The 25,694-nt window shown below is 40.3% G+C and overlaps 1 protein-coding gene across 1 annotated transcript in view; it reads right to left on the bottom strand.

Annotated features, from left to right (window-relative positions):
- Positions 1–19,956: 19,956 nt before the first annotated feature.
- The window catches only part of LOC136864609 (ras-like GTP-binding protein rhoA), a 122,797-nt gene continuing 117,059 nt past the window's right edge, over positions 19,957–25,694 (bottom strand). Inside the window, exon 5 of the mRNA XM_068226758.1 lies at positions 19,957–21,389. Within this exon, the coding sequence (XP_068082859.1) occupies positions 21,144–21,389 (246 nt within the window). The 3' untranslated portion in view covers positions 19,957–21,143. The remainder of the gene's footprint in view (positions 21,390–25,694) is intronic.

Here is a 25,694-nt window from a genome sequence, read left to right as displayed (position 1 = left end):
GTATGATATTAGACGGAAGGTTTGTTTCGATATTATGGGCTACTCAACCAGAGCTCAAGTATCGATTACCGCCTTTGAAAGTCACAGCTCCTACACTTTTCAACCAACTGCACCCCAAGACATAACCGCTCTAGCATCGCTAAGGAAGATGAAGCTGGCTGATCCGAGTGACGAGCTTGACAAAGATCTTCCGATCGAGGTACTTATAGGTGCGGATTCATACTGGAAGATAGTAACAATGAAGGAACCTATCCGAGTAACAACATCACTGGTTCTTCTTCCTACTATCTTCGGTTACGTTCTCAGCGGAAGTAGATCTGGCACTACGATCAACCAAATAATGGTCCATCATGTCTCACTCACAACGGATCAGATAACTGATGAAAGCGTGCGACGGTTCTGGGACTTAGAAACTATTGGAATTGTGGATACCCAAGAGCGAAAATTATCCATTAAAGAAAACACCATTTTTCAAGAGTTTCGCGACTCTTACCGCATCGAACATGGACGGAGAGTTGTATCATTACCTCGAAAGGTGGGCATTCCCTTAACTGACAATCGCACCACCGCTGAAAAACGATTCTCCCTGTTAGAGGCTAAACTGCAGAGAAACAAAGACTTGAAACACATCTACTACAATCACATGTGGGACTACATAAGGCAAGAGCACGTGGAAGTTGCACCCGAGGACGTCACTCCTTATAATGTTTACTATATGCCACACCACATTGTAAAGAAACAAAGGGGTGACATCACAAAGTACAGAATTGTCTTCGACGCGTCGTCACATGAACCAGACTTGCCTTCACTGAACGACACACTGGAAATAGGTCCTAACTTGCTCCCTGAAATATTGGGAACCCTGCTACGTTTCAGGAGCCATCCGAAGGCTATCGCGTGTGATGGTCACCAAGCATTTTTGCAGTTAGCGTTAGACGAAAACGACAGAGACCTCACGCGGTTCCTGTGGTATCGCACCGAGAATACAGGAGATGATGCGTACAATTTCACTGACGAGGTCATTGCCTACCGTTTCAAACGTTTGCCATTTGGACTTGCTTCGAGCCCATTTCTTCTGTCCGCTAGTCTTAGGGAACTGGCAACACTGCGTCAAGATAATTATCCATTTGCGTCGAGACTTCTCGATAAATCAACATTTATGGATGACTTTATAACAAGTGTTGCAGACGACATCCTCGCGATGAGGTTATATCACGAACTCACCGACCTTTTGATGGAGATCAAACTCCAACTCCGTAAGTGGGCTACCAATTCACTGACCTTGAAGGAAGCCTTGCGCAACGAGGGGGTGGAAATGAGATCCGTAACGAGTGTGCTGGGTATCGATTGGGATACCTCTGAAGACATCATTTCGACCGACAAGGGGGAAATAGCAAGAGACCTGGTGGACAAACCAGGGACGAAGAGGAACATTCTACGCGCCACTGCCAGATTCTATGACCCTCTCGGACTTTTCGCACCTGTGGGGATCGTAGCAAAACTTATATTCCAAGACACGTGGCTCCGAGGCCTATCATGGGAGGAAGTTCTTCCATCAGATCTTGCACGTAACTGGTATTTGTGGACTTCTAAACTTCAGCACCTATCAACCATATCCGTTCCCAGGTGGGTGGGCATTACAGGACCAGGACATGAACCAGAGCTGCACGTCTTCTGCGATGCTTCGGAGCATACGGAGCTGTCGTCTACACGAAGTCATCGCTTAACGACACTCCGGTCACAAAACTCGTCTGCAGCAAAAACAGACTAGCACCCATGAAGAAATTAACTCTACCAAGACTAGAGCTGCTAGCTGCACTTGCTGGTACACGCCTTCTTCACTATTTCTGCCAAGAGACTGGCTGTGACATCAAGAAGGCTCAGCTGTGGAGCGATTCTACTGTTGCACTTGGATGGATTCGCAACGATCCGAATAAGTGGAAGACCTTTGTCTGCAACCGCGTGACAGAAATACATAATCACGTAAACCCCAGTCAATGGAGACACTGTCCTGGAGATCAGAACCCTGCAGATCACCTCACTCGAGGAGTATACGCAGATCAGCTAGCCTCCTTAGAAACATGGTGGCATGGTCCTCGCTGGCTCATCAAAGACAGAGGCGCATGGCCACATGACCCAACACCCACCTGCACGCAGTTGCCAGAAGCCAGGAAGACGCAACAAGTTCTCACGATCACTATAGCGGAACCCCTACTGGATATCTCGAGGTATAGCTCATACTGGAAATTGCTACATGTCACAGCTTGGGTACTTCGTTTCGTCAGTATCTTGAGCAAGAACACAAAACACCCCAATGCACTAACGGCTGAAGAGCTACGTGCGTCACGCACATACTGGATCAAAAGGGTTCAAGAGGAACGGTTCACTATTGAACTAGCTGCATTGCGAAATGGTGAACAATTACCAGGCACTTCTCAGATTGCTAGATTTAACCCATTTCTACATGAAGGTATCATCCGACTTGGTGGCAGACTACAATTCTCAAATTTGTCTCAAACTGAGAAACACCCAACAATTCTGAACGGCCGTCACAGGTTCACCGAGTTAATCATTCAAGAGACCCACATCAAACTTCACCATCTTGGAGTACGCATAGTACTGGCAGAACTACGTGAAGAATTCTGGATTCTGCGAGCTAGACAAATAACTAAGAAGATTCTGCATTCTTGTCTACCGTGCAAATTAGCGCACAACAGCAGACCAGTGGTGATTGAGGCGCCACTACCAGCAGACCGCCTACAGTTGACACAACCCTTCTCTGTGATTGGGATCGACTTCGCTGGACCCCTGTACGTTAGATGTGGCAGCAATGTTAACAAATCGTACATCATTCTTTTCACTTGTGCCACCACCCGTGCTATCCATCTCGAGCTATCTACGGATATGTCTACGGATAGATTCTTGATGGCCATGCAGAGGTTTGTCAGCAGACGAGGTGTGCCGCACACCATATATTCTGACAACGCTCAGACCTTCCTCACTGCTCATAACGAGCTTATAGAACTCAATAAGATTGTGACAGACACCAAGGTGCACCACCACTGTGCTCACAGTGGTATTCGTTGGAAGTTTATCGCACCAAGGGCGGCTTGGTGGGGAGGCTTTTGGGAGAGAATGGTTGGCTCTGTAAAAAGATGTCTAAGAAAGGTACTCGGCCATTCCCAGCTGAACGAAGAAAGTCTCAATACAGTATTGACAAGTGTTGAAGCCACCCTCAATAGCAGGCCAATCACCCAGGCCACAGACACGGGAGATCTCCTGACACCATCCCACTTTTTAGTTGGAAGAAAACTAATGTCCATCCCAGAAGGGCCAGAACCGAGCACGAGGAAAAATCTCGTAAAGGAATACAGATTACAACAAAAGGTCTTGGGGGACTTTTCACGGTGCTGGAAAAAGGAGTATCTGCTTCAACTGAGAAGTCACCATGAGGTCAAAAATCAAAAGACCAATACACATTTGCCCAAGATCGGAGACATCGTCCTCCTCCAAGAAGACGCCAGACCTCGCCACATGTGGAAGAAAGCGAGGATAGAAGAGATGCGCCCAGGAAGAGACGGACATGCAAGAACGGTCGTTCTGCGGCAGCCTGACAACACGCTCATTACTCGGCCAGTGCAGCTGGTCATCCCTTTGGAGATAGACCAGGGTGGGGAGGATGTCGCGGATTGACATTGGTTACGTCAACATCGAAATATCTATGTATTCTTTGTATTTGTATAGTTGCCCTTTTTACTCTGTGACGTATATGTATTGTTGTTGAATAATAAACGTGATATTGTGAACACGACGGTGAAGTCCTCTTATAATTCAGTAGTTACGATTTATAACAACTGCCTTGAGGAATTCCCCTCTTAATTTTTACAGGGACAGATAAAGCTTCGCCTACTCTAATTCTCCGAGTTCTATTTTCTAGAAACAGAGCCAACATTCAGTCACTCTTTTGTCTAGTCCAATTACACTCATTTTTGCCAGTAGTCTCCCATGATCTACCCTATCAAATGCCTTAGACAGGTCAATCGCGATACAGTCCAATTGACCTCTCGAATCCAGGATATCTGCTATATCTTGCTGGAATCCTACAAGTTGGGCTTCAGTGGAATAACCTTTCCCAAACTGCCTTCTATCAGACCAGTTATTAATTTGGCAAACATGTCTAATATAATCAGAAAGAATGCTTTCCCAAAGCTTACATACAATGCATGTCAAACTGACTGGCCTGTAATTTTTAGCTTTATGTCTATCACCTTTTTCTATGAATTATAGCACAGGGGCTACTATAGCAACTCTCCATTCATTTGGTAAAGTTCTTTCGTGCAAACAATAATGAAATAAGTATTTCAGATATGGTACTATATCCCAACCCATTATCTTTATTATATCCCCCGAAACCATATCAATTCCAGCTGCATTTCTAGTTGTCAACTTTTGTATCTCGTCATTGCTGTCATAGGTAAATTTTAATACTTCTTTAGCATTAGTCACCTCCTGTATCTGGACATTATCCTTGTAACCAACAATCTTTACATACTACTGGCTGAATATTTCTGCCCTTTGAAGATCCTCGCATACACACTCCCCTTGTACATTAATGATTCCTGGAATGTCCTTCTTTGAACCTGTTTCTGCCTTAAAGTATCTATACATACTCTTCCATTTTTCACTAAAATTAGTATGCCACGAATTATGCTTGCCATCATGTTATCCTTAGCTGCCTTCTTTGCTAGATTCAGTTTTCTAGTAAGTTACTTCAATTTCTCCTTAGTTCCACAGCCATTTCTAACTATTTCTTTCCAGTCTGCACCTCCTTCTTAGTCTCTTTATTTCTAACTTATTTGCCATTTGTTGGTCATGCTTCCTGTCGTTCGCATTACCTTCCCAATTGACGTTTGGTAAATTAAGATCACCCGCTACAATCACGATCCTTTCCTTGTCGTTTCCCACATAGCTGATTATCTTATCAAATAATTCTTAATCAGCATCTGCGCTACCCTTTCCTGGTCTGTACACTCCAAAGGCATCAAGTTTCCTATTATCTTTAGAGATGAGCCTTACCCCTAGAATTTCGTGTTTGTCATCTGTAACTTTTTCGTAGCTTACAAATTCTTCTTTTACGAGAATGAATACTCCCCCTCCTATCTCTACGATACACCCTCCAGTTCCGCGAGAAAATTTCTGCATCCATTATATCATTTCTTAGCCATGATTCAACTCCTATTACAATATCTGGTAAGTATATATATCTGGTACTTAATTCTATTCCTTTCTTTACAATACTTCTACAGTTGAGCACTAACAGTTGTATGTCATCCCTACTCAATTTACAGTTCCCTGTTCCCTTAACACCGCTCCCTAGGCCACCCTGTTTCCCTGAATGTACCTCGCTATAACCCTTCTAAACAAATTCCCTAATTTATATGTACCACTGCGGTTTAAGTGAAGGCCGATAGTAAGGTGTAGTTGTTACAGCGAACCCCACACAATGAAGTTTAGATATAATGAACTGAAACATTTTGAACTTCCCTTTAATATACTGAAGTTGCTAATTGATCACAATATTATCAATTTAATGGAAATAAAATCATGTTCTTTAAAAATTATAGCCAATACATAAAATTTAAAAAAGTCACATAAGAAGGCTCCAAAATGTACTTTTGAGAAATGATATATTTTTACACATATCAGCCAATGCAGCTATTACAGGTGATCACTATGTGTTCCGGCCTATTATAAACACCACAGAAAACTTTGATTTTGCGGTCTTTACTTCTCGGACAGGCATAGCATCTTTCTTGAGATCTAGAAGGCCTCTGAGTTGGAGCTCTGGCTAGAACTTCTTTGCCTAGCTGCTCTGCAAGTGCTGTCCTGATAGATGGGTGGTTTTCCGTGGTTTCCCATTTTCACACCAAGCAAATGCTGGGGATGTACCTTAATTAAGGCCATGGCCGCTTCCTTCCCACTCCTAGGTCTCTCATATCCATTGTCGCCATAAGACCTAACTGTGTTGGTGCGGCTAAATCAAATAATAATAAATATATAATGAATGATAATAAACAATTCAGTAATAAATGGCGTATGGCTTTTAGTGCCGGGATGTGTCCGAGAACTTCGGCTCGCCAGGTGCAGGTATTTTGACTTGGCGACCTGCGCGTCGTGATGAGGATGAAATGATGATGAAGATAACACATAAACCCAGACCCCGTGCCAGGGGAATTAACCAATTCTGGTTAAAATTCCCGACCCTGTCGGGAATTGAACCCGGGACAGTTCAGTGAAACTGTTCAAGAAAGAGTATCACTTCGAGAAAGGTGGGGTGAGAAGTTTGCCCACGGTCAGTGTCAAGACAACTGATAAACATGCAGACGGAAGGTCACAGAGACACTGCCTGCGAGACAAAGTCACGGAAGATGACAAAATTCAATGCTACCTACTTCAGACTACCCTAAAATAAAAATGCTCTGGGGTGTGGCTGGTTACTCATCCAGGGTTAATACAATGATTTTGATCACATCTCACTAAATTTTAACACCCCTTAAAGTTCTGCAAGGAAATTATTTAATAGGTGACCGTAAATGACTTGGCAGCAAAATAAACTTTTTGCTAAGGTCTGAGATGTTACAGGTGATTGTAAACAATTTTAACACACTGAATTCAGTGCCGGAGTATTCCTACAGTAGGCCCTATATAAAGCATCCAATACAATATAACGTTGAGATTGCGTTTTATTTTCACCTAGGGGTACTAGGGGTGTCTTCTCCCCCTCCCCCGACCCCGTAATATTTGATTTATTCCACCATTTGTTATGACTGGCAATTTTTTTTGTATGTGATAAAATTATTTTCATATTTCCCAAATTTGCATAATATAAGAATTAGAGGATATCTTTTCTTTATTGATATCTTGGTACATATTCGGAAAGTTTTCCATTTAAGGGGGGACCTACACCTTTGAACGTAGAAAAATGGGGTGTTCTGTGGTGTAGTGGTTAGTGCGATTAGCTACCACCTCCGAAGGCCCTGGTTCGATTCCCGGCTCTGCCACGAAATTTGAAAAAGTGGTACGAGGGCTGGAACGAGGTCCACTCAGCCTCCGGAAGTCAACTGTGTAGAGGTGGGTTCGATTCCAACCTCAGCCATCCTGGAAGTGGTTTTCCGTGGTTTTTCACTTCTCCTCCAGGCAAATGCCGGAATGGTACCTAAATTAAGGCCACGGCCGATTTCTTCCCTCTTCCTTGTCCATCCCTTCCAATCTTCCCATCCCTCACCAAGGCCCTTGTTCAGCACAGCAGGTTAGGCCGCCTGGGCGAGGTACTGCTCATTCTACCCAGTTGTAACCCCCGATCCAATGTCTCACGCTCCAGGACACTGCTCTTGAGGCGGTAGAGGTGGGATCCCTCGCTGAGTCCGAGGGAAAAACCAACCATGGAGGGTAAACAGATTAAGAAAGAAGAAAATATGGTGTGTTAAACTTTTTTGCCCGGCAATGGAAATGATTACTAAAAGGAAACTTAGGATGACAAACACATTATTCCTTGATAATATGTCTACATATTTATAAATATGCCATTATATATAATTAATTATTCAAAATGGCGGTTATCATGCCCACTATTTTTCCGTTTCCCTGATAATTTCCGAACACATGAATATTTTTCTATGATTATGAAGGCAGCGATGAAATGGCTTCACAGAGTAAGATTAGCATGAAGTGTTGGTAAAGTACCTTCATATTGGACAAAAGCAGTAAATGCACCTATCTATGAGCAAGGGAACAACAAGGATTGCAACAACCATCGAGGTATCATATTGATTATTATACCAGGCAAAGTATTCACTGACATCTTGGATGGGAGGGTGCGATTAGTCGTTAAGAGGAAGTTGGATGAAAACCAGTGTGGTTTCAGACCGAAGAGAGGCTGTCAGGATCAGATTTTCAGTATGCGCCAGATAACTGAAAAATGATATGTGAGGAATAGGCAGTTGTGTTAGTGTTTCGTAGATCTAGAGAAAGCATATGACAGGGTACCGAGGGAAAAATTCACCATACTGGGGGACTGTGGGATTGAGGGTAGATTATTAAAATCAATCAAAGACATTTATGCTGACAATCAGGCTGCAGTGAGAATTGATGGTAGAATGAGTTCTTGATTCAGGGTACTTACAGAGGTAGACAAGGCTGTAATCTTTCACCTTTGCTGTACGTAGTTTACATGGATCATCTGTTGAAAGGCATAACATGGCAGGGAGGGATTTAGGTAGGTGGAAATGTAGTACGTAAGCAGTCTGGCCTATGCTGACGACGTAGTCTTAATGGCAGATTATGCCGAAAGCCTGGAACTTGAAAATAGGTGAAATGAATATGGTCTTGGTATGAAATTTAACCTTTTCAAAACTAAACTGATGCCAATAGGTAAGAAATCCAAGAAAATTGAATGTCAGATTGGTGACACAAAGCTGGAACTAGTAGATAATTTTTCGTCGCCATAAGACCTATCTGTGTCGGTGCGACGTAAAGCCCCTAGCAAAAAAAAAAAAAAAAAGGTAGATAATTTCAAGTATTTGGGATGTATGTATGTATGTCCAGGATGGTAATATGGTGAGATTGAATCAAGGTGCATTAAAGCTATTTTTTTTGCTATTTGTTTTATGTCGCACCGACACAGATATGTCTTATGCCGACGATGGGATAGGAAAGGCCTAGGAATGGGAAGGAAGCGGCCGTGGCCTTAATTAAGGTACAGTCCCAGCATTTGCCTGGTGTGAAAATCGAAACCACGGAATACTATCTTCAGGGCTGCCGATAGTGGGATTCGAACCCACTATCTCCCGATTACTGGATACTGGCCGCACTTAAGCGACTGCAGCTATCGAGCTCGGTAAAGCTAATGCAGTGAGCTCGCAGTAGCGATCAACAGTATGCGGTAAGAAAGAAGTCAGCTCCCGCACGAAACTATCTTTACATCGGTCTGTTTTCAGACCAACTTTGCTCTACGGGAGTGAAAGCTGGGTGGATTCAGAATATCTTATTCACAAGCTAGATGAAAAAGTAAAGTAGCGAGAATGATTGCTGGTACAAACAGGTGGGAACAATGGCAGGAGGATACTCGGAATGAGGAGATTAAGGCTAAGTTGGGAATGAATTCGATGGATAAAGCTGTACGCATAAAGCAGCTTCGGTGGTGTGGTTACGTGAGGCGAATGGAGGAGGATAGGTTACCTAGGAGAATAATGGACTCTGTTATGGAGGGTAAGAGAAGTAGAGGGAGACCAAGAAGACGATGGTTAGACTCAGTTTCTAATGATTTAAAGATTTAAAGGTACGAGGTGTGGAACTAAATGAGGCCACAGCACCTGTTACAAATGGAGGATTGTGGCGACATTTAGTAAATTCACAGAGGCTTGCAGACTGAACGCTGAAAGGCATAACTGTCTATAATGACAATGTATGTATATGATAAAATTATTTTCATATTTCCTTAATTTGCATAATATAAGAATTTTAGGATATCTATTTTTTTTTTTTTTATTGATATTCGGAGTTTGCCCTTTAAGAAACAAGAAACTCCATGCCACAGGGTGAAAATGATTAGACGGAGTTTTGGTGTAACAAGATTCTGCACTGTATAAATTAAAAAGTGAGTACATCGGAGGAAGCTTCAAAGTAATCCCCCCTCCCCCATTTCTGAAAATGTGTTCGAACCTCACTGATCTCTTCAGGAACACCCCCATTGGAGATGAGCTGCATGTAACAATTTCAACCACATACCAGCCTCCTGCCATTCTTACATTTCTGGCAGTACCGGGAATCGAACCCGGGCCCCCGAGGACGGCAACTAATATCCCTGACTGTTACGCTATGGAGCGGACTCCTGGTTGGGTCATGTTATGAGAAAGTCTGAAGAACATATGGCACAGTGAGTCCTAGCTCTTCCACTACCCACCCATAACAAAAAACAGGAAACGTGGTAGACCCTTGACATCGTGGGAGTTCTTGATCAACAAAGACCTACAACAAGCACACCTTATTACACATAAGACCTATAACAGTCAAATCTGAAAATTGTGTACCAGGAGAGTCAAGCCCAAATACAATGGGAAAAAGAAACGATAAGGAAGGAGAAGAGGAAGAAGATTTATGAATAGTATCCCTTAAATGGGTATTATTGTCTCTAAAATATGGAGAAGTCCGTCTCTGTAGTATAGTGGTTAGTGTGATTAGCTGCCACCCCCGGAGGTCCTGGTTCGATTTCCGGCTCTGCCACGAAATTTGGGTACGAGGGCTGGAACGGGGTCCCCTGAGTAGAGGTGGGTTCGATTCCCACCTCAGCCATCCTGGAAGTGGTTTTCCGTGGTTTCCCACTTCTCCTCCAGGCAAATGCCGGAATGGTACCTAACTTAAGGCCACGGCCGCTTCCTTCCCAAATCCTTACATATCCCTTTTAATCTTCCCTTCCCCACAAGGCCCCTGTTCAGCATAGTAGGTGAAGCCGCCTAGGAGAGGTATTGGTCATCCTCCCCAGTTGTATCCCCCGACCCAGAGTCTGAAGCTCCAGGACACTGCCCTTGAGGCGGTAGAGGTGGGTTCCCTCGCTGAGTCCGAAGGAAAAACCGACTCTGGAGGGTAACCAGATTACGATACAATACGAAAAATTACTCTTATTTATTATGGTTTAGGTACGTCCAATACTGAAATAGCCACCTCACTACTTTCGCTTAAAACTGAAAAAGTAAACCAAGAAAGGACATGGGAACGCAATCAGATCAGAATTTATATTCATGAACTTGAAATTCAATCACCTAGACAAATAAGGAGAAGTATTTAAAAATCAGCGTCCAAAAATCATCTAATAATAGCTCGCATATGGTCGATTGGTAAAAGATGTGAGATTAAAACAATAAAAACTATACTGGGCTAAAATATTGTAGCATAAAGTAGGATTAATAGATTAGAACAATAATTCAAGAAAACCTTTTAAAAAACCTAGATGCAAAATCAAATCCAATGCATGTTTGTATCTTGTAATTAGAAGACTTTCTTCTTCAATATTTATATTGACCACGCCTGAAGGCCAGCTTTGGGTAACTGATGAGTATGTTTGATAATGTTATCAAGATACAGAAGTATAAGGATTAGAGGATGAAATGAATAAGGGTAAACAAACAGATACAAATTATCATCACAAATTTTACATTATAATTCTTCTAAGAATAAAAAATGTTCAATGTTACAGATATCTGTGTGGCACAACATAAACTATTATCATAAAACAAAATATACATTTTTATGTCGGTCAGATAATACAATGTGACAAATATATATTTTTTTCATATTAGTGGCATGGTGAATATTATAGAAAACATCTTAAGAATAATCCAGATTGCATAACATATTTTAAAACTTCATGGCGACAGTTATACGGACTCCCTAAAATATGGAGTTGTAATGGGTAAGCTAGTGAGGCTTGTACCATCACAGACATTAGGGCAATGACTAGTTGTTTGTTTTACATTGATACATACAAAATGAAGCACTACTATTGGAAGGACAATCTCCTTAACGGAGAATAACATACCCAGTTGTTTAAGCACTTGCAAAGTTACCGGGATAGGGAATTTGTATTTCTGATTATATTATTTGTAACGTTTGAATTCATATATCAGATATTCTACGAAAAACGTAGAATTAAGCAATTTCCTCAATTGTGCCGAAAGTTGAAGGACTAAAGGGCCCGGAAAGTTTTCAAATTGTGAGTCTTGGATAGCTCTATCAAACTAAGAAAATATATTTCGAAAATCACTTCCGGCCTAAGTGCAGTAGTTCCAGATAAACAACCTAAAATTCCATGTTTCTTTACTCCTTTCCTTTCTCAAAATTCAAATCCTAGCCAAATTAATGTGTTCCTTGGATCAATTCCCTCAGGCGTTTTTTAATTTAAAAAAAATCCACACCGAATGTAGTTATAAGGGCTTAAGTGAAACTCTGCATTGACTGACATTAGCGCTCTTAGTGGTAGAAAAAGGCAACCTGCTAATCTAATCGACCGGATAACGATGGTTAAGAAAAGGATTGTACTTTTCAGGAATAAATAAAGACAATATTCTCATACTTTATTATAATTGATTTATCTAAAATTCGTAGCTCATATCCCTACGATGTTTTCAACATTGAGCTGCTTGCCCGAAGGGCTAAGAACGGCGGATTTTTTACTGTTTTCCATTCAATCAAGAGTTTAGCCTCATAAAGAACAAACCAACCTTAAAATATGGTGTTGTTACTGTTCTCATGAGGCTTGAACTACCAAGCTGACCACTGTTTAGTCCGAAGACCTGCAAAGTACGAGGGGACACGGAGTCAGTGTAACGAATCTGCTCGCTGTTATTCTTGGCATTCTAGACCGGAGCCGCTATCTCACCGTCACATAGCCCCTTAATTGTTGTTCTCACGTAGGCTAAGCGGACCTTGAACCAGCCCTCAAATCCAGGTAAAAGTACCTGACCAGGCCGGGAATCCAACCCGGAGCCCTGGGTAAGAGTCAGGCTTCCTACCCCTACTCCGCAAGGCCGGCTATCAATGTGACTCTTAAAAATATACTAATGTGGTGCATTCATTAGGCTGATACAAAAATTCTGGCATTTTTCCGCCGTGTGGCAAAAGTCTTTTATTTTTACCCGTTTGAGACACAAAGGAGATATAAATTACTTTCTACCAACGCCGAGGCAGTTTTTAATTCCTCACCTGAATATTTCGAAAAGTATTTTCATTATTAAATTATTTTCCTTGGTTATTCTTGGGCGGGGACAGAAAGAGATGTCAGTCTGTGGGCACAAGGTCGGGGAAAAGGGGCGATGTGGAAAAACTTCCCAACCAAGTTCCTGGTTAGCAGCTTTTGTCGCGTTTCAGAACACTTGGCGTCTTCTTCCTAGTTAGTTTCCTTGCATTATGGCTGCAAGGGGTCTGAGCTGTTGGCGATAATATCACTCCAAATGACAAACAAACAAACTCCTAGCAGTCGGAGAACTCAGTGCGTACTTTAAGCACTTGCACATATACAGTCGAAAGTAGAATTTAATTGATCCTTCTCTTGAATTGTTTGTGATTATAAGTATATTTAATGATATAATGTGTGTGCTTTGCAAGTGCTTTGACAACCAATTACTAATTACTCCACCTAAAACTCTTCTGCTTGTTTACATTTTTATCAGTATGTTACACATGAATATAAAACATAGGCCTTTTTATAATTATATATACACTACATTACAATCATGGTACTTGCAAGGACAGATTGTATTCACTTCCTCACAAAGTGAGAATACCTCAGGTAGGAAGAATTTCGAAGGTATTGTGCGTATTATATCTTGTCACGTGTATCAAGTGTGTCATTTCTGCCTGTGTAAGAAATGTCGCGAAATCCCTCCCTTCGGCGAGATGGTTCTATTCTTAGATCATGCCATTTATCATGAATTCCAAAATCTTATTGGCTGCAAGGTGCTAGTCCTCTGGTGTATGAATAGAGTAATGTGATGATGATGACTGTTATTTTAATATTTTAAGAGGCCTCTACACCTATACGCGTAATATTAAGAGAAGCGTTTTGACAGATAGGGCTGGAGGGAGACACATTACACGGTGGTGCCATATTCCTACATTCCTTTCTCTTTCCCTTCGCTTCCGACTCACTTGTTTGTTCGGTCAGCCCGCTGTGATCTGATGTACGTAACTGAGAAGTGAGAGTTTTGGCAACTCCAAGCAACACGAGCCGCCCAGCAGGTTTATCTCCATGGTAACCGCACTGGACCCGCCCACGTTTCCATGGCAACCACACTCTCTACTCCCTTATTCACATCCAGGCAGGCAGTAAACGGACCTCCCTCTAAAAATTGTCAGAATGCTTCTTTCAGTATTACGACCTTAAGTCATCGCTCCCTGGGTTCGACTTCCGACTCGTCCACGGATTTTAATCTCGGTATGAAATTTGGACCGGGGTTCCTACAGCCTTGTGAAATCAGCTGAGGGACTCGTGATACTGGCCACACTCACTCTAAATGCATCAATAAAATGGAACTTAATATGAATTTATTGTTGTAATTCTAGGAGAAACTGTTGTTAGAATCTTGAATGTTTCTACAGATGATGAATTTGAGGAATACACATATTCTTAAAGATATGAAGGAAAAGTGATATGTGACTGCACTGAAACGGCTGCACGTTAAAATGTAAACGTTTCATCGAAGCGTTCTGAATAGTGCTCGGAAGTTAGATCTTTTTTTTCTTTCTCGAGTGTCTGAAGTAGACGCTCAACATATGTTCATGCTGGGTCATTACTGGCCAGAAAATGGTAGTTTTTATTTGTAATTTTCTTGCCTTTTTCGGCGTTTTCTTAATGTTTGCTCCTTTTAGCAATTTCGCCTTCTTTCCATTACATGTTTACCACCCATTCTCAATTCAAATAATCATTTCATCCCACATTTTAAACACTTTTTCTCTAGTAAATACGTATATTTGAACTGTAGCTGAAAAGAAAGCAAATGAAATGACATGAAAAATTGAAACTAGAGCTTGAAAACACCAGGGATATCAAATTATGTGCAAGATCCGTAAGATCCGTAAAATATTGAAAGGAGAAAACCTTGATGTGAGTATTTTTGAAGAGGAAAATTTCACCTGCTTCAGGTATGAACTCTTAACATCCGTTAATGCGGAGAGAAGTTTCTGCATGTTTCGCAACGCGCTGTCTGAAAAGCGACGATCTTTCACATCTAAGAACCTGGAGATGACTGTTGTGATATACTGCAAAGCGAACTGAGGTACGGTTTTCGAATTCAAATTTCTGTAACCCTAGTGTAGTTAAGACAAGTATCATCCCAGTTTTACTCATTTCAGTTTCTTTCTCCAGGATGTCCATTTCGGGTTCGCTGAATTCATTATAAATTCTGCGAGTACCTTTTTTTTTTAAACATGGAATTCCACTTTTACATTGTGTTAATCTAAAAATACATTGTGTAAAAGAAGAAGTATTTCACTAATATTTTTTCACTGTATGTCGCATACCAACGAAATTTTGCATTTTTAAATATTATATTCCTTCATTAAATATGTAATTAACGCCCGCCTCTGTGGTGTAGTGGTTAGTGTGATTAGCTGCAACCCCCGGAGGCCCGGGTTCGATTCCCGGCCCTGTCACGACATTTGAAAAGTGGTACGAGGGCTGCAACGTGGTCCTCTCAGCCTCGGGAGGTCAACTGAGTAGAGGGGGGTTCAATTCCCTCCTCAGCCATCCTGGAAGTGGTTTTCCGTGGTTTTCCACTTCTCCTCCAGGCAAATATCGGGATGGTACCTAACTTAAGGCCACGGCCGCTTCCTTCCCTCTTCCTTGTCTATCCCTTCCAATCTTCCCATCCCCTCAAGGCCCCTGTTCAGCATAGCAGGTGAGGCCGCCTGAGCGAGGCACTGGTCATTCTCCCCAGTTGTATCCCCCAACCCAAAGTCTCACGCTCCAGGACACTGCTCTTCAGGCGGTAGAGGTGGGATCCTTCGCTGAGTCCGAGGGAAACACCAACCCTGGAGGGTAAACAGATTAAGAAGAAGTATGAAATTAAAACTAAATTATGAATAATTCGGATGGCATTTTTACATCTTTTTTGCCAGTTTTTAGATCCGTTTTGGGGATAATTTTAGGTTCTTTTCCAGGTCTTTTCTTAATGCAATTTATAGGTCTTCAAATTCCGAGCCTACTTAGGGACAAAGGACTGTTTTTTCCTGTCCCACACTACCAGAAGTATTCTTCTGAAAATTAAATCAATAAGATCAGTGAATCTGTCGTTGCTAGTCCATTTTACTACGTCCAGTCTATACTTCATATAGCAAAATAGTATCTCATATTAACACTTTAACAGTTCTTTCTCCACAAGTTCCAAACTTTTTTAAAAAGCTTTAATTTCTGAACTGTATCATCTACTATTTAATGACTAATATTTTCATATCAATCTCTCTCTTTCTATATATATACCATATAAGATGTTGTATACAATTCTAACATCTCTAACAGTAAACAATAAGAGCAAATGTGTTTATAGTATCTACACCGTAGAAGTAATTTATCTTGATAACAAACCTGTATCAAAACGTAATAAAAACACTTCTCTATATTAACCTTGAATAATGTCCCGTAAAATTCAAATAATCTCTCTCTCTCTTGTGTCCGCTCGAAGGATCTGTGTTTACAACTTCGAAGAAACTTCACAACTACTTCAGTCAGTCGTACCAAACCGGAGTTCATCTTGTATACTTATTTTACAAATAAAAATAATTATATTCCACATATAAAACACGTCTCTGATGATAATATACAGATGAGTCTACGGAACTATTAGGATTAAACTATTGTAACGCAATACTAACATTACAATACAATGGGCAATTAAAACATTTATTCTTGCATATGCCCGAGAAAATTCACTATTTGAACGAGAGGCAAATCAATTTTTCATCGAATAACATTTTCATTCAAGATAATAATAATAATAATATGCAAATAAACGAACAATTTTTACAAATACGAATATATATATATATTGAACTTGTACCCAAATTGAATGATAAAAATTGATTTTCCTGATGAATAGAAGAAAGCTGTGTCCTGGTGTCTAACAGAATTAATTAGTCTAATGAGTCTAATATGGCATTTAGACAAATGTCACCAATGATTCAGCTTCAAATCTATTTCAAAAAATCACACAATTTATTACTCATGAAAAAAAAATTTGTTGTCGCTTCTTAATATTTCTTTTGTAAAATTCTCTATAAATATAAAATCAGAACTACATCAATTTAAAGTCACACACAATACAATGCATTTTGCACATTAAGATACCAAACATGCTTTTAAATACAAGGGGCAGTCAAATGAAAACCGAACACCCGCCACAACACACACATTCCGCGCGAAAGTTGGCAACACTGTTGTTACGTATCGATACTGCCATCGCTGTGGTAGGAGAACTGCACATGCGCACGCAGTTGCTGGGTTATGTGTTTGTTGGTGCGCTACTGGTCTAGTGTGTTCGTCCAGCTGTAGGAATGGAGGCAAGCAAAGAGCGGTTCGTTTTCTGGTGGCTGAGGGTGCTGCAGTCCATTGTCTGCTGTGTATGGCGAGCAATCCATGTCCATGACGAGTGTGCACGAGTGGCATAGGAGATTCCGAGAAGGGCGTACATCACTGCACCCAGCACAGATCCACTGAGCCATTACTCCTGATGAGATGTCCGACTCGTTGGCTGAACGGTCAGCGTACTGGCCTTCGGTTCAGAGGGTCCCGGGTTCGATTCCCGGCCGGGTCGGGGATTTTAACCTTAATTGGTAAATTCCAATGGCACGGGGGCTGGGTGTATGTGTTGTCTACATCATCATTTCATCCCCATCACGACGCGCAGGTCGCCTACGGGTGTCAACTCGAAAGACCTGCACCTGGCGAGCCGAACATGTCTTCGGACACTCCCGGCACTAAAAGCCATACGCCATTTCATTTCCTGATGAGATAGGGGGGATTGATGCCCTTGTCCGAGAAAACCGAGTGTGTGCGGTTGTGGATCCGTCAGCGACCTACCTCTTTCTACAAAACTGGAATTGATCGCCTCGTCTCCCAGTGGGATAATGTATTAACGCTTTTGGTAATTACTTACGAATAAAACCATTGCATGGTCACGTTGTAGGGTGTGTTCGGTTTTCATTTGACTGCCCCTTGTTGTATAATATTTCCTATAGATTGTAAATGTGACTTTAAACACAAATATACAAAGAGGAATTGGTACATGCGCACTCATTCAGGTAGAAAATCCTTCAAAATATAAGAAAAAAAAAGATGTAATAATGACCATGGAGGTACGGCTTTAAATGGAGAGACATCTTTAAGCATAAAATGATCACGATCCAGCTCCCAATGAGCGCGAAAGTAAGAACATGTCTAAAAATATAGAAGATCTTAGGTTTCGTTACACAAAAGCAATCTGTACGCGAAAATTGCTTGTTTAAAGAATTCATATAATTGAAAAATATTTGCAGTTTAAATTCAGTCGATTGTTGTACATATTCTGTATTTCAAATTCACATTAAAGAGTACATTATTTTACTGTTTACATTATTATAAGTTTCTACCGTTTGCGGTGGAGTAAACTTGGGGGGGTGGGGTGGGGGAACGGCGTTTCCTGCACCCCCAATGATCTTAGGGGGACTGAGTGACATTCTGCCCCACCCCCAACTCCACCCCCACCCAAAGAAAATTCTCCTCCTAGATGTTAAGTCCCTTTAAACGTGGAGTTTGGTAGTCTTCGGAGGCTGCTAAGGCGTTAAATCTGGAGAAGGTGGTAGATGGTTTTATATCAAGAAATGAGATTAGAAAGCGGGCATTCCTTTAGAGACTGGACACTGTTCAGACGGTACATCAGGTGGTAGAGCTTTTCACATTTCGTATTATGAAATGCATAATATACAGTAATAGGACATTTGCCGGGACAAAATTACGGCACCTCGGCGTCTCCGAAAACCGTAAAAGAGTATTTAGTGGGACGTAAAGCCAATAACGTTAATAATAGGACATTTATTAAGAAGATGTATTGATGAAGCAAGTTCTAATTTTTTTACTTCTAATTATTTTTTGATAAATAATTTTTGTACATAAAACATTCCTTCAAAATATTTATTTATGAATCAACTTCTATTTTTCTGTTTACTTGTGAATATTATTGAAAACTCCATATATAAGACTCGTTTAAAAATGTATTTGAGAAACAAGCTTTATTATTGTTCTGTTTTTTCGTTTGTTTGCAAATATTGTTATTGTATAGGAATGTTTATATTAATAGTTGTTCCTCATTTCACATGCCTATGTTCATGATAATTGTGCTTGCCTTGACTGTTTAGCGGACGAATGATTTGAAATCTACAATCAACTGAAAACAAGAGTTTGAAAATAAGCTTTACATTGTTGTCAGCAATCCCCAAATACGTAACAAACAAAAATCAACATTGGACGTAATAGTCGATACATTTCTCCAACAATGTGATAAAAATACGCCGTTTTACACGATAAGTCGCAATAAGCGATGTCATACTAAGCGATATTTGAAATACAGTGTTTATGTAAGATATAGACGGGAACGTTAGATTTCACCGTTATATCCAATACGTCGTGATAAGCGATGTCGTTATAAGCGATGTCGTTATAAACGGTTTCGACTGTAGTTACGGGCCACTTAAAAATATCTCACTTTTATAATTATTTTGTATCAAATAATGGAAAAAAAAACTTGCTCAATAGTCTGTACATCTAACCAGCATGATTGTGTTTGTACTTTTCCAGAACACGTGTGGCATGAAGATTTTTAATAAGTATTTCTTCTCTTTCCAAGACCTTATACCCATCCTAAAATTGTATTTTAAAAGAAATAATAAACAAAAATGTTCAGGTCAAAAAGGGTTAAACCCACACGTATAAACATTCTGCCTCGAACTACTTTGTGTAAAATTTAGTGCAACTTATAGATCTCATTTTTATCCCGTATTACCATCAACTCAACTAACGTTAAGGCTGAAGGAAAAATCCCACCTTCCAATACTTACTTGCTTTTTATGACTGGTTTATGTAATTACGTAAAATCATATTCCAGCTCAAAGTCTAGTTAAATGACTAGAAAAGTACATGTTTCGTTCCTCTGTTGAGTGTCTTAACTCAATATGAAGGAATATTTTATCTCATCATAAGTGTTTTTTAAATTTTATATGTGCAACTGTTTTGTATTTTAATACACTTTGTTTAGCTGAAGATGTTCCAAATCAGAGGAACGAAACATGTGCTTTTTAGTCATTTAACTAGACTTTAGGCTGGAATATGTTTGTAATTACATAAACTAGCCATACAAAGCAACTAAGTACTGGATTCTTCATTCAACCAAAGCTTTAGTTAAATTTAGCGCAGTCACTCCACTTCCTCCAGTATATTACACTCAAGAAATCAGTTATTCTCAAATATATTTGAAAATGAGACTAGGTGACATCCTGGTCATTTCTATCAAGGAATTGTACAAATACAAATGGAACAAGTGAACGCTCTCCATGGTCATTCTCTTTGAAATAGTAAAAGTCGCTTGTTGCACAATGAGAAACATTTGAAGCTTATCTTCGTGAACCAGCACAAAGTTACGAACTAAAGAACTCCTTCACAAGTAATTTAATGTATGTATAAGTATTTACAAAACACTACATCCGCACATTCACAAACGAATCAACGTTCTTCATAAACTTCTACAATATTACTTTAATGAACTGCTATATGAGACGGTCCTCGGTAAAGTGTCAACAAAAAAGAATTTCCTTTGTGCATATTTTGTGGTTGTCACTTAATTTTTGTAAGATATTTTCACAGTAATGGTCGTCAGTCGAGCTGTATTGATATTTAATTTCAAGTTCCTTCCTCGAATAGTTCAGTTCAGATATGGAAACAATATTCCGAACTGCTTATTAATAATTCCTACACAGTAATTACAAATTCCATTTCTCGTGCGTACTTTAGTCACATTGTATTCTACATTACCAAGAAGTATGGTCATATAATGATACACTGCTGCACTTCGACTTTGAGTGATATGTAATGAAAGGTCTTATTTACTTGTCTTAAACATATATGAACCTTCCAAGACACTATTTTTATCATTTTCTTGCAGAACAAGATCGAGTAAAGTTCTCTGGTCTGTATGGAAGATCAGTATTAATTTATGAACAACAAATTGACCTTGTTTCTTGTGTGAAAAGTACATTTATATTCTGCTAGTCAATTTCATACTGACGTAGCGGTAGTGCATATTACAGGGAGTTATTCTGTTACAATCATCTTCCAGAGCTTTTATATGTCAAAGTTGTTTTCAAACAGTTTAGTCGTCTGTTGGCGACATATATCATTTTCCTGATGAACGGCATTGCGAAAAGCACAGAGCTTTTGTTTTTCTTAACTTGGAACTTCAAGGAATGTTACTTTTAGGAGGGACAGCTGAGGAGTTTGTGAAGGTTCAGGAGACTCCAGCTCGATCCCATCATGAGTCGCGACGCCCGGAGCCTCGCGACGCGCCACATCACATGATAGAACAACTTTTGGCTCGGTCTTTCAGCTCAGCCTTCAGGTCCAGTTTGCTTTTGCTTCGACCACCGTTGTGTTGGCTGTAAGCTTTCTGTCGCTGCAGAACGGAGTGGTTCTTATTCAGTTTCCCCAGAGCTGCTAGGGCTGCTACTTCGAAAGCATCTCGTACCGCTTTCGATGCCGTCTTAGCTGATGTTTCCACGTACGTCGTCGCACCCACCTGTCGACTAACTGCCAAAGCCTGGAACAAAGAAAAAAACGTATACCTCTTAACAAGGAATTGCGAAACAAAATATCTACATTTAAAATATAAATATATAGAGTGGTAACTGTGGGTAGGTGAGCTGGCAGGATATTTTGCAACCAAGGCTATGTTTAACTGAGGTGGTATTAGGCAAACAAATTTTCCGCTAACACATGTAAGGTGGTGAAGTTTTATACACGTGGGGAAGCTAGTTCGACACACGACTACTTTTGTATAGTGCGTGGCCACGTGGTTTTCATAGTGTGTCAGTATTCGCCAGCTACCGTGTGTCGATGTGGAAGGGATAATAATAATAATTTCGTGTGGCTATTTCTAGCCGAGTGCAGCCCTTGTAAGGCAGACCCTCCGATGAGGGTGGGCGGCATCTGCCATGTGAGGTAACTGCGTGTAATTGTGGTGGAGGATAGTGTTATGTGTGGTGTGTGAGTTGCAGGGATGTTGGGGACAGCACAAACACCCAGCCCCCGGGCCATTGAAATTAACCAATGAAGGTTAAAATCCCCGACCCGGCCGGGAATCGAACCCGGGACCCTCTGAACCGAAGGCCAGTACGCTGATCATTCAGCTAACGAGTCGGACTGTGGAAGGGATGACCAGATAGTAGGGAGATGAGTGGTCATCACGAGTTTACAAAAGTTGAGGTAAGAATAGTTGGCCCGTCTAAGAGTGGTGGTCAGAGCTAAGAAGAGGTCTAAGTGTTCTAAGAGGTGTTCGAAGAGATGGTCTAAGAATCGTCGAAGAGGTGTCTGACATGAGTAGAAACTTGTACTGGGCTGATAGTGAAGCAGCAGGTAGAACTTCGCAATGTAAGTTTATTTCAGAAGATTCACCAGCGATTTAGTGCCGTGACTTACCGAGGTATAGGATATATATATATATATATATATATATATATATATATATATTGTATATCGAATTAACCGATATATGCAGTTGACAGTCGTCATGGTACTTCAAATTCTCTATTGAATTCTACTATGCAATTCGCGAACTTTGTTCGAGAATTGAATCTAAAGTAGGTACATCTAACATCGCATAGAACTGTTGTATTTATTTCAACAGTCTCTATAGTAGCTATAGGACGTGTGAAACTAGTTTTCCAATTTCTAACAATAAATGCGGTTACGTCCACTCGGGCTTGAGCCGAGAAATGAGCATAAAACATTAACACACAGTGGATTTCAGCCAATACCACCGTAGCGTGCTTGCTATGGGCCGAGCCTATCAGCAGGGAGGTCCTTGTTAAAGTCCATCCCCTGGAGAAGTTTATTTCTTCTATTGGCACTCTCAAGATTTAGCAACACCGCCTCGTAAATCCCATCTGAAGTCACCCACGAGCGATCTGATTGGCTAACTTCAGCAGCTGGTGAAATGACAACAGTGCAATATATCTAATTGTTTTTTCCAATTATTTATCAGTATGATCAACCTTCTAACTCTCATATACACGGTTCGCGCTGTTTACGACCACCATGTATAGATAAATAAAGTTAATCTGGATTAATTTGCATCATTTTATAGAGGAGAAAGATGTGTTTATGAAGTTCATAATATACAACTTATATCTTAACCGAATTTAGAACAGAATAATTTATTTTTTTTTGCTTCGGGCTTTACGTCGCATCGACACAGATAGGTCTTATGGCGACGATGGGATAGGAAAGGCCTAGGAGTTGGAAGGAAGCGGCCGTGGCCTTAATTAAGGTACAGCCCCAGAATTTGCCTGGTGTGAAAACGGGAAACCACGGAAAGCCACCTTCAGGGCTGCCGACAGGCCTTAGTATTTTTCTTTCATTTTTTGTAATATTCCAAACATTATGGGGGGCCATTTCAATTATACAGTCGGAAAGATGTCACAAGGGACGTAACGAATATGAAACGAGCCCGTCTGCCAAAATAAAAATTCGGGCCTCCTCAAATAAAATGTTAAACCTACGAATAACTAATATAAATGTAATACAGCATGTAGATAATGTTGTCAAATTATATAAACAAAGGGATTATTCACTATTGTAAGATTATTATTAAAACAATGTTTAATATGTTTTATTTGGCTGCCACTTGTGGTTTAACAGCTAAGCTGCTGAACAATATACCATTAAGTTGTTGAACTTAACATTAGTTTAATTTTACAGTAACTACGGAAGGATACTCTGTAACCAACACCAAAGTCTGAGTTATAATAATTTATTCGATTACAACACAAAAAAATATAGGAACAAAATAAAAGAAAAACTGTAAAAATACAGCTTGAAAAATATCAAACAACACACGTGATAAACCTTTACTCTCGTTCCAAACTGAACTGACGGAGTGTTACTACACCTACTGTGCTTCTTATTAGCATTATGCAATATTATCGAATACAAAATGTGTGACAACAATTAAACGTTCTGCAAAATTTGTGCATAATACGATCTCACATGCACTAAACATCAAGAAAGTAACATTTCCTAACTAAAATTTGATATTTTGCTAGTCATTTTCATTGATGTAATTATTTTAAAATAATTTGGTGATGGTCTTTTGTGAGGAGTCTGTCGCCCTGTTGCGAGAGATGGCTGTGTATAGCTGTGCTGTGATAACAGTTGCTAGACTGCAATTCCTCTTCGTACAAATTGCAAAACGAACTATTTAGATTGATTCTACAAAATTGCCCGGACCATTTACGTGCAGGAAAACATTAGGATCTATATATATTATTTGTATATTTTTTGCGAGGAGTCTGTGAGGCCCGTTAAAGGCCCGCTTGCATATAGGCCCTTTGAAAGAAGTACAAATTATAGATGCAGGCTGTCCAATTATACTATTGACTATTGAAAATATTGTCAATGTATAATCTTATATTGAAAGAATAAACTTTGATTGATAAATTAATATTTATTTATGTTTTTTTTTGTTTGTTTGTTTGCCAACAGGAAGTAGGTTGGAAGCACAAATAGCATCGCTAAAGGTTATGTGTGTGTATGGAAGTCCGTAAAGGCTGATGGTTGTGCTATAATGAGGGGCAGTGTGACAAATGAGGGATGAGGTCGTTAGCAATTTATTCTCTTACTAACCCAGTAAGCGCTGATGCAGCACGACTGACCCTGTAAGTAATACATTTGATTGTGCTCTGATGGTATTACTCAGCATTAACCATACCTCAGTTTGCATACTGTCACAATCGTAAAGGAGACTCCACGCGTGATATTAAAAGAAACATTTTGACGGATAGGTCTGGAGAGAAAAGCACTGCACGTGCCATTGCAAAGTGTTGCCACATCCCTGCATTCGCTTCCCTTCACTTCCGACTCACTTGTTCGTTCGTTGAGACCGCTGTGTTCTGTTGTACGTAACTCAGAAGTGAGAGGTTTGGTAACTGCAAGTAACACTAGCCGGCCAGCAGGCTTATCTCCATGGCAACCATACTCCCTACTCCCCGCCCAGGTAGGCAGTAAACGGACCTCACTGAACGAACTGTCACAACGCATCTTTCAATATTACGACTATAAGTCTTCTGTGGAAACTATATTTTGCTCTGCCCGTTACTATGAGACATACGGGAAAAGACTGTATCCGTCAATAAATTTAAAAAATCGTACGGAGCTGTGTCGGCCTCAAGTTTTGACGAAAAACACGCACCGTCTGATAAGTATAAAAAATAAAGCACCTGATCAGTTACAGATTGAAATGTTATTATTAACACTTTACATCTTAATTCTTGGACTGTTTTGATGCAGCTCTCCACCCCACCCTATCATGTGTTAACCTTTCCATTTCTACATAACTGCTGCATCCTACATCTGCTCTAATCTGCTTGTCATACCTTGGTCTACCCCTACCGTTCTTACCACCTAAATTTCTCTCAAAAACCAACTGCACAAGTCCTGGGTGTCTTAAGATGTGTCCTTCATTCTATCTCTTCTTCTCGTCAAATTTAGCCACAACGATCTCCTCTCATCAATTCGAGTTAGTATCTCTTCATTCGTGATTCGATCTATCCATCTCACCTTCAGCATTTTTCTGTAACACCAAATTTCAAAAGCTTCTATTCTCTTTCTTTCTGACCTAGTCATCATCCATGTTTCACTTCCATTCACTGCCACACTCCAAATGAAAGTCTTCAAAAACATTCTTTTAAATCCTATATCAATGTTCGAGGTGAGCAAATTTCTTTTCTTAAGAAAGTCCTTCCTTGCTTGTGCTAGTCTGCATTTTCTGTCCACCTTACTTCTGCCATCGTTAGTTATTTTTACTACTCAAGTAACAATATTCATCCACTTCCTTTCTGACTTCATT

The sequence above is a fragment of the Anabrus simplex genome, chromosome 1, assembly GCF_040414725.1.
Source record: "Anabrus simplex isolate iqAnaSimp1 chromosome 1, ASM4041472v1, whole genome shotgun sequence".
In the NCBI taxonomy this organism is placed as follows: Eukaryota; Metazoa; Arthropoda; class Insecta; order Orthoptera; family Tettigoniidae; genus Anabrus; species Anabrus simplex.
The sequence above is the reverse complement of the archived record's forward strand: the minus strand, read 5'-3'. Positions and strand labels throughout refer to the sequence as shown.